The 10474-nt window shown below is 41.4% G+C and overlaps 1 protein-coding gene across 1 annotated transcript; it reads left to right on the forward strand.

The window, feature by feature from the left end:
- Positions 1-474: 474 nt before the first annotated feature.
- On the forward strand, positions 475-1005 carry LOC138301746 (uncharacterized). The gene has a single exon (XM_069242257.1). The coding sequence runs from the start codon at positions 475-477 to the stop codon at positions 1003-1005; it is 531 nt and encodes a 176-aa protein (XP_069098358.1).
- The last annotated feature ends 9469 nt before the right edge of the window (positions 1006-10474 follow it).

Below are 10474 nucleotides of genomic sequence, written 5' to 3' on the forward strand. Positions count from 1 at the left end.
TCAGACACCCAACAGCCATCCACCTCACAAATGCGCACTGCCCATGCACCTGCACCCAAGTCCAGCAGATGTACACCTCTTACAACCGCTCACTCAACCTCCACTCCCATCCCTTCTCCCACATCCCACCCCAATGTCCCTAAGAAGCTTTTCCTTGCCCAACTTGACCTCTTACGTCACCCTCCAACCCCCTGTCCTGCCCATAAGAGCAGGGTCCCAATGACCCAGCACACCACCTCAGCCAAATAGTCTGCCACTGCTCCCATCAAATCATCAGCTGTTGGCACAAGGGGGCCCCAGAGTGTGATGCTTGCCACTCCTACTGAGAGCACACCTCCGGCTCGGAAACAGAGGACTAGGGTGGTGAAAAGCAAGTGACAGTAGACGGGGACAGTGGAGGTAACTCCTAGTCCTGGAGGCAAGGACACAAGTGACATGTCAAAGGCCAAGGGGACCCGTCACAAGGGGGGTCACATGGATCCCTCTCCACCACCAAAGATTGCCAAGTATCCCCCTACACCAGCAAAGAAAGGGAAGGTTCCCACTCAAATACCCATGAAAGGCAAGAGGTCCACTCAACCACCAATGAAAGGCAAGAGCCCCACTCCATCAGCAGAGGACATGGAGCCCCCACCTCCAGCTGAGGAACAGGAGCCCCTAACTCCAGCGCAGCTACAGCAGCCCTCACCTCCAGCTGAGGCACAGGAGCCCCCACCTCCAGCACAGGCACAGCAGCCCTCACCTCCAACTGAGGCACAGGAGCCTCCACCTTCAGCACAGGCACAGCAGCCCTCACTTTCAGCTGAGGCACTGGAGCCCCTACCTCCAGCTGAGGCACTGGAACCCCCACCTCCAGCACAGACACAGCAGCCCTCACCTCCAGGTGAGACACAGGAGCCCCCACCTCCAGCTGAGGCACAGGAACCCCCACTTCCAGCAAAGGCACAGCAGCCCTCACCTCCAGCTGAGGCACAGGAGCCCCCACAACCAGAAGGGGGCATGTAGGCCACCCTCTAGGAACTGTTATACAAGGAGCCCCCTCCAGAAACAGTGTGCAAGTTCCTCACTTCAGAGACTGTGGCCTTGCACTCCCAACAATGACAAATGGGCATGGGGTCCCCTCCAGAACCAGTGGGTAAGTTCCCCACTTCAGAGACTGTGGCCTTGCACTCCCCAACAAAGACAAATAGGCACAGAGCCCCCTCCATTACCAGTGGGCAGGTTCCCCACTTCAGAGTCTGTGGCCTTGCACTCCCCAACAAAGACAAATGGGCATGGAGCCCCTCCAGAACCAATGGGCATGTTCCCCACTTCAGGTGAGCTGCCCCCTGCCCGTCCCCCCTGAGATGCCTGCCCCTTTCCAACATGATGCCCCCGAACAGTGGATTCCGGATTGTGTCAGGAGTCAAGTTGGGCCTTGGACTGTGCTCTGTGGCCATGTGGCCCTTTTGTACTTTGGACTGGCCATTGGCCCATTCTGGACATTATCGCCTGCATGTGTATTCAAATTGACAATATGGTGGCTGTTGGCATCAAATTACAGTGTTTGTTGATAATCATTGTGGTCCATGTTTCATTTTAACATGTGTCCTGTGACATTGGTTTAACTCTGCAGCTGGTTCTGTGTATGGTGTGTGTGTGAGTGGTGTGTGTTGTGCATGTGTGTGTCACTCTCCTTTTCCTCTCTCCCTCCATTGTGGGCTAGGTGGCTGTACTCACCATCATCGTCTTCATCTGCGTTGGTGTTCTAGGAGAGCCATGGTGTAGAAGAGCATCAAGAAGAATTGTAGTTCCGGTTCCATGGCGGCAGAGGAGTCCTCTATGTACTTGTTGGTGAGTCTTTAGTTTTCTGTCTTCTGTTTCCGCAAGGCTTTTGATGGCGTTGGTACCGCCCCAGAAATCCTGGTGGTTTGCAATGTCATAATAATGTGGGTGGTACCTTGTCTTCTGCCTCGCTGTTGATGGCTACCGCTATAGTCAGTGGTTTTAGCTCCCTGGCAGTTTGTGTGGTACATTGGCTGTCTATGGGTGCTATCACCACCATGGTCATAATTTTGTGGTAATTTACCGCCACTTTAACAGTTACCGCCAATGTCATAATGACCATCTTAGACTTTTAAGACCTAATCCACCTCAGGAGTATGTTTCTAAAAACCCCAGTAGCTCAGGAGAGGTGCAGAGACTCAAATGGTTTCTTCTAGAAGGGGAAGCAGGGCTCAGTCCAAATCTAGTGCTACTGGTCAGCTGGGTACTTCCAGGAAAAGGTCTCTTGTAGCTTGAAGAGGAGGTCAACTTTATGACCCCTGGAGTCCACTTCTTTGTCCTAGGTACAAGAGAGAGCATGTTCAGTTCTGAAAGACTTTTCTTAGGTCACAGTCAGCAGGTCCAATACTCCTCTGTTCTTTCGCAGGTCCAGAATTGTTCTTGGGTGGGTGCCTGGAGGCGCCACATTTAAGCCTGGCACTATCTAGTGGATGGGAATGACTCGAGAGTATGCCCTAACCAATGGAGTAAACATTCTTGGGGCAAGTCAACCCACTCAGGGCATTTTCAGGATGGCAAAAGTGTTTGGCCACACCAAACATGGCTTTGGAGGCTGGAGTCTTGTGTGTACAACGGTAATGTACTTTGATAATTTCAGTATCATCCCACATTGAACGCTAAAATCTAGTTTAAAACAGCCACTGTACCAACAATGAACCCAGACACAGAAGTCTGGTAGGACAAAAGCACAGTACGTCAGCAACCGGGCAGTGGGTTCAGAAGAATGGTCTTGGCATCCAATTCTCTAATCTTTCAAGGGTGTCTCAACAGAGCTGCCAAGCAGGATTTGACAACAATTTGGTTACAAGGTCTTGTGGGAGGTAGACATCTCCACTCCTGTGAAAAGTACATTGCATATACACTGAAAAAGCAGCCGGTCACCACTTGTATAGGAGATACAATAACAAATTAAAAAGGAAACTGTGAGCACTGCTTCTGGGCCATGGTGCTTTATTAGAGCTAGACATCATGTATTTCAAACAAAGTAAAAGGCACTGCAGGCTGCTGTTTTGAGTGCTACATGGTAGCGACGTATGCATGTTAACACACAAACTGTTTTCCCTTATGTCGGAGCTCTAGAATCTTGAACCACAGAGACCCACATCTTCATGGTGGTCTTGGAGAAAAAGTGTGACCCAAAGTCCTTGTCTTAGTGTGGTGGTTGAGTGTAAATGATGGATTGCTAGGTTGCGTGTGGCAGACGTTGGTGGATTGGTTCCACACCATGGTGGTGGATTGGTGAAGTAGGTGGACTTTGCATTGTGCAAGACCAGATAGAATGTCTATAAAGCTTAGCAAATATGTTTTTATTTTCTCAAGAGTCCTGAATATCTGCTATTTTAGAGACGATTGCAAGCCCTAGGTGTTCTAGGGTAGTAAACATAGGAGGATAAGAGAGAATGAATGCAAGGGCTAGCATGTCAAAGGTAGGTTGAAGAGGATGGTTGAAATGGTCAAAGGCTCTGATGAGATGAAGTGAGGACAGAGAGAGATATAAATATATTTTCTTTTAGCAATATTGGAGGGTGTATATGGACAAAGTGTATCAAATAGTGGAATGATTGTATGAGGAGAGGAAGTTGTCATGCTAGTGAGGAATATGAGGTCAAAAGAATTGCCCTGTTTGCATGTAGGAGAATGAGTTTTGAGTTGTGAATTGCCAGGTAGTAATTGGGCAAATGACATGCTCTGTACGCAAATACAGAGGTTTAGATTGAAGGTGGAGGGCGAAGGCATTGAACAGGTTTATGGTTATGTTGATTCCCTCAAAGAAAGAGGAGATGGCATTTGGTGGACGATAGAGTGTTAGAATGGTGGTTTTAAAAGGGAGCAATGATTGAAGTGGAATGAAATTCAAAAGTTGTGGGCATGTAGCTAGTATTTGAGCAATCTGGTAGTGAATGTTCTGATGCAAATAATACCAATTCTGCACTTTTGCAGTTTGTATGTGATTTGTGAATGAATGTAGCCTAGTTTGTGTAGAGTGCATCTGGCGTGGAAGAGCTTTTGAGTCAATTCAAGTCTCAGTGATGGCTGTGAAGTGTAGAGGGTGGTTGTTGGGGTATAATTGTCAGTGATTAAAGATGCTTTGGAATAACAAATGAGATTCCACAGGCACTGAATCTGGTAACCCATCTAAAACATCACCCGATGGAAAGAATATCCTATTTTTATTTATTACTGATGAATTGTACAGGAAAAAAGATTTTGGGAAGATTTTCCTACTAAGAGTTTTTCTCAGATTTGTTACCGAAAACAACATTTGTTTAATGTTTTAACAATGTGTGTGTTTTTTCTGTAACCATTGTGAATTTCATGTTCAAGTTGCTAGGTTTATAAAAATCTTCACAAAGTTTGTGGGGAAACGTTAACGCACAGCTAGAGAAAATGAAGAGGTAAACAATACAAGTGCCAAGCTCTCATCTGATCTGCCAGTTTGTCAGTTTGAATGGAATTTATAGGAATCTAATCAATTTACAGCCTATGTATTAAATGAAGGAGCAGGTCACAATCCTTTCAAATACCTTTACTGCTCAAGTACCAAGGAATAGTCCAAGATCTAAGAACAGAAATGTTCCAAAAGACATCACATTAATCTGTAGTGGTCATGTCATGATGGTTTATTAAGAAAATTCCTCCAAATCAGCTTGAAAATGAATAGCAGTTTCATAAAGACCTCATGCAAAGCATTTCAGTCCCCCAACCTCTTTGATTAAGTATTCCATATCACCTCTTATGTTACATTAAGATGGGAACAATCTGGTTCATGTAAGTGTTCGTTGGGGCCTCATCAGAGAGGACCTACCGAAAGTGAGGTGGGTGCAGAGCGAGGTCATCTACAGACTCAAAGGGCTTTTTGAGTGTCTACCAATGGTCTTTTGGGGTGTTTAAGTAATGGCATGTAGACAAAAGACTGAAGTTCAAGGATTCATCTTATTGGAATGTCAGCAATGGAAGGGAGATAACACATGTTGCACCTTGTGATTGAATGCAGTGCAGCATATTTTAAAGAAAGGAAAGCGCAAGAAACTGTTTTGAAATGTATACCAGGGAAGTGTGTGTCTTGGTGAAGTGAAAAGACTTGCAATAATCCATTTGCAATCTCTGAGAGTATCCACTAGCCAGGAATGTTTATTATAGATGGACATCTGACCTGAATTTGAGAGGCTTAAAACAGGTATCCAATGCAAACTTCAGTGCACATATCTAACTGGCAGACCGCTTAAGTGCCTGGTTAAAATAAATTGGTTGATCATTTGCTGTCCATTTCAGAGTGTGCATGTGAGCCTATGCTCAATTGAAAAAAGCCTATTATACCAAAAAGGTACATAGTCTATACTGGAACATTAACAGTCAGATATGGGATACATTTGCTAATGAATGTGATAGAGATCAAACTTTACTAATACATTAGTGGCAAATAAATTGGCATATGGTAACCTACAAGCTTAATTTAAGAGCATAACAGAGAAATTAACATGAATTGTAATAATGTGCACGTTTGAAATATAGTGGACATTGTGCCCTCCATTCTTTTTGACATCCCGTTTTGCCATGAAAGATGTTGTGCATTTATATTTAAATGAGCTACTGACATTAATTAATATTAAAAGTATGTTTTTTAGAAACACAGTAGAAATGAAAGTATATTATGAGTATTAAGTGAACAGGAATTAATCATACTTATATCGATCTAAATTAATTTATTAACATGAGTTACATATGTTCAGAGAAATAAATGCACATTTAAACCATTTCTAATGTTATAAATAATGTTTGCAATTCAATAATTTGCTATCTTTGTTAAATCTGATCTGGGAACTGTATTCTGAGAGTTTTGCCAGAATAAGGTGGGGAATGAATGGGGAACCATCGGAAAGTTCCCTGTACAGAAAGGCATCAGACAGGGTTGTGTGTTAGCCCCCACACTTTTTCTACTTTTTATAAATGCCTGTATCCCCTACTTATATGATTTCAAAAACAATGCCACCAAAATGGGTGGGACAAAGACACCGTGCTAACTGTTTGATGATGACATTTTATTATTATCGCAAACCGCCTCTAGACTATCGAGGGTCCTGGAGAAATTCTTGGGGTTCTATAGGGATCACGGTCTTCAAACAAGCAAATATATGGTTTTTGGTGACCCCAAGTATAGAGTGAAAAAAGTATATTGTTAGATGGTGAGATTCTCAAACGGGTAATAGACTTTGACTACTTGAGAGTCAGACTAGAGAAATCCCACAAATGGACAGCCCAGCTCCCAAAGTGTTCCATGTCCCATAAAATAAAATATAGGGGGCATCTTGAGATTTGCTGCTAGATCGTCCAGTTTCCCCAATACACCAGCGATAGAAATATACAAAAGCCAAGCTAGAGGGGGCTTTTTGAATGGTGCTGAGTTATGGGTTCATGGCAAATTGCATGATATAGAAAAGTAGAGGAATATTTTCGATAGGCCCTGCTAAAGATTCCCTCAAGCTCACCTACACTGCCTATTCAAATGGACTTGAATCTGCATTCCGCTGCAGACATATCTGTCTTGAGGCCACTGCAGTATTGGAGCCGGATCTGGTCCATAGATACCCCAGACCCATATAGGATATGGCTCAGAGCGCTTCTGGGTGTGCCTCAAGTAAAAAAAATTGCATGGTGCAGCAACGTAAAAAGTAGCTTTTTAAACTTGGGTTGGGCTTCTATTGGTTAGATCCCTCGCACCTCCCAAAGAAAGCCCCACAGCGTCTGAAGGATGCATACTGGGCGAGTGTGCAAACGGCAGAGTTAGCATCCAGCTCCATCTGGCAACATGACAGACAGCTTTTTAGCAGTCAAGTGTCATTATGAATTTGATCATTATTTAGACAGTATTTCACATCCTTTAGCACATGCACTTTATATTAGATTTAGAATCGGATCCTTACCGCTATGGGATCTTACCACTAAATGGAAGCAAACTGTTAGCTCAACAGACTCCTGTCCGATGGGATGTAAGACCAAAGAAAACACCAGTCACATCCTATTCCACTCTCCTTCCGTAAAACAAGCAGAGGGCTCGGTGAATAAGACCACTCTGCAACACCCTGGGCATTAGAGATCATCACTTGACCCCTAGGATCTGTATAACAAGCGCCCATGGGCCTGTGGTGTGTACTGTGGCAACGTTTTTAGCAGCGATTTGGCACATTAGAGCAAGATCCCTAAGTACTAATGTACATGTTTTACTAAATTATCTGAATTGAGTTTCTTGATTAACATTTAGTATTTCTTATTTTAACCACTTGTGTATATATTCATATTTTATTAAGCGTTAAATCCTTACGTAGAGCAGGAGAATGAAATCTCGTTATTGAGCCCTCAACTTATCTGGTAAAGTTCTTGCTGCTCTCTTTTTGTAATGTATTTGCATTAATTCTTGAACAAACTATTTCATTGCACAAATTCATAATTTTTAACCAACATTTAAGATATAATCATATGGTGATATAGTACCCTGCGTGCAAACCTTATATCTTGGGATCTGGTTACGGTGGAATTTATTATTGTAAGGATTTCATCACAGTTTTTTATCTGTCTTATAATGAAGTATTGGTTTTTATTGTGTGTATATGCTGTGCTTTTATGACACTTGTTGCGAAATAAAGCTTATTTGAATTTGAATTTTAAATAATTTGCTATGCATATTCAATTCAAATTATAAGGTGTGCAATAGGATTCATATGTATTAATTGCATTCATATGTATTTAGGCTTTCTTAGCTAGACTAGGACTGAAGATTCATTTTTGCAGCAGAAGAGGAAAAGTACTAATTAATTCTGTTCCCTTCAACCCGAATTAATTCCTAGGGCTGCTGATGTGTTGGTGAATGTCTTCCTATATTAAAGACAGAAAACATGTTTAAACCAACAACAAATATAACAGTATTTGTTCTAACTGTAAAACAAAACATGAAGTATTGTTAAATTCACATGAAAACTGCTATCATAATTCTGTGCACTGTGGGAAAGAATCGCAAAGTTACATTTAATGAACAACTGTTATAGTTTGTCGGAGCTTCATAAATTCATTGAGATGACTACGCACATTTTCTGAGAATATCCAGAATAGTGCAAACTTGATGTCGTCAATGATTTTCCATTGGATGTTGACTAATTTGAGCAAGATGAGCCCACATGGAGGACCAATCAGGAACTTGTGGACATTTATAGTTAGAGAGAGACTATCGAAACTTGGAGGAGAGTTCTTCATTAGTGTTCATGCTGTCACCCCCTGTTCTTCTCAAAGTTTTCTGCCATTCTTAGTTTTTATGTTGTGAGTTTCCCTTTAGTCTTACATGTTCTGTTACTTATGCCATTCAGTACTAATATGCCCAATAAATTCTGAACTGCTGGCTTGCCCTATGTGCAGCTTGTATACTGCACTGCCCTTGATGCTGCTGTTTACTGATGCTGAGAAGCTGTGAACGTTTTGAATTGACAAATCTTTCCTGTCTGCTGTCCAATGAGGAGAGGGATAATTTATAACGTGGCTTCTTGTTTTCTTTCCAGCTTAGGTGATTACACCATTGTATTTGTATAGTGAGTTACTCTAGTTAAATGAGTTTCTAAATTATTTTTGTCACTTCTTTTGTTTTATCCGCATGTGTTAGTCCGTCCCCACACTTGCAAGTCCACATTTGTATTAGGGATATGGATGGCCAGTCCTTAAACCTGATTGTTTTTAATTTAATTTTGATGATATACTTATGACACCATCATCTGCTTTGAAATCTGAAATGATGAGCATATTATAATTCTGTTAATTTGTGTTTTCCTCCCTGAGTGTTTAATAGCATTGGTGTTTAGCTGGCTTAATCTCTTTAGACATTTGGGTCAGCCTATGGTTTTCATGTATGTTTATAACTTAGTTTTGCGCATCATTTACATTACATTGGTTTTATGGTTGTAATAAAGCTTTGAATCTTTATTTAGTTTGGAGTTTGATTTCGAGGTAAATTAGTCATGGTGTTTAAATTCACTTATGTTTCTCATGTTATTGATCTGTGTTAAATGAATCCGATTACCACACTCCTCACTGAGTCCAAAGAGCTGGTCAACCTCTAGTGTAGGTGGGATAAGTTGTGGCGTCTCACCAGAACATGTGCAATTTTTCAACCCAAGGCGGGAAAAAGATCTCCGCGTGTCCTCTGGCAAATCTATTCTGGTAAGCTTTGCCTAAAGGACACACTGATGTCTTTCCAGCAACCACCTAATTCAGAATTAATATTGTACAGTACTGAAAGACATAAAAACATTATCTAGGCCTGAAGTATGCCCATGAGAAGATGTAGAATGGGATAAAATGGGGTAGATGTTATTTATGTATAAAACCTCATAGCCACTGTACTTATAGGTGAAGATGTTTTTAGGTCTTTTAAAGTACACTTACAGTGGGCTCCCTAAAACAAGATGGGTAATATAAATGAACATTTGTGAACGTTTTTTGGAAACAGAGTGTGTTCCACTTAGGTTGTGTTTCTTTTAAAAGGTTACATCTAAAGAGGAATAATTAGAGATCCATTGAAACTGCGACTTTATCATTCAATATGACATTTCTGTATTCTGTGTAAATTATTCTAGATAAACAAATTATGATAATGAGAAAACATTGAAAGGAAAGGAAATATATTAATGTGCTTGGTCTCTTAGAGTAAAAGTGGCAAAAACAAAGTATAAATGTATAAGGTGGAAGCATTTTCAAAATAGTAATAATTACCCCATCTGATTATTTTTAAGGACGTAGAACAAAAATCTACGAGAGGGGAAATTATATATTATTAATGAGCCAAGACAGTCTTGTTCAATATTTGCAATTTCATTAGGGTAGAAGCCCTTGCTTCTCGAAGTGTGCTTCATTTTGAGACTCTCCAAATAATTTCCCATGAAATATGCTTTAAAAGTCATTACTATTTATTTGATTAACAGTTGTAACATCATATAGGCAGGCGCGAGCTGCAGTATTTCATATTTTCCATTGTATTTGATGTAGGATCCCAAATTCTCACATATTTATTTATTGTTTATTCCCTAGCCCTTGCAATAGTCCATCTGCCCCTGGTAATAAACTCTCACATGCAACACATGTAGGAGCAATTATATTTTGTTCCCTAGAAACTCTTTTCTTCTACTTAGCCACCCAGACAGGCCTTTCACAAAAATGCTTGAACATAGCAGATGCTGGTCACTTCCCTCCTTCCCAACTTCTCACCATTGCTGACTCTCTTTCCTTCATTCTGTCAGGACATTGAGATCAGAACGGGTTAAAATCTGTTAACGAGTTTTTTGTAAAATGGAAAGAAGAACAGTTCTGACATAATGGCCTTGAGAGGAGCGGAAGCTTTAATTAAAAGACAGACAGAAAGTGGCAAAGCCTTCTATTCAGACACTTACAATAG

Source organism: Pleurodeles waltl, chromosome 6, assembly GCF_031143425.1.
Source record: "Pleurodeles waltl isolate 20211129_DDA chromosome 6, aPleWal1.hap1.20221129, whole genome shotgun sequence".
NCBI classification, from domain to species: Eukaryota; Metazoa; Chordata; class Amphibia; order Caudata; family Salamandridae; genus Pleurodeles; species Pleurodeles waltl.

Coding starts and splice junctions, on each gene's coding strand:
- LOC138301746 (XM_069242257.1), top strand. CDS start 475: ATGGATCCCTCTCCACCACCAAAGATTGCCAAGTATCCCCCTACACCA.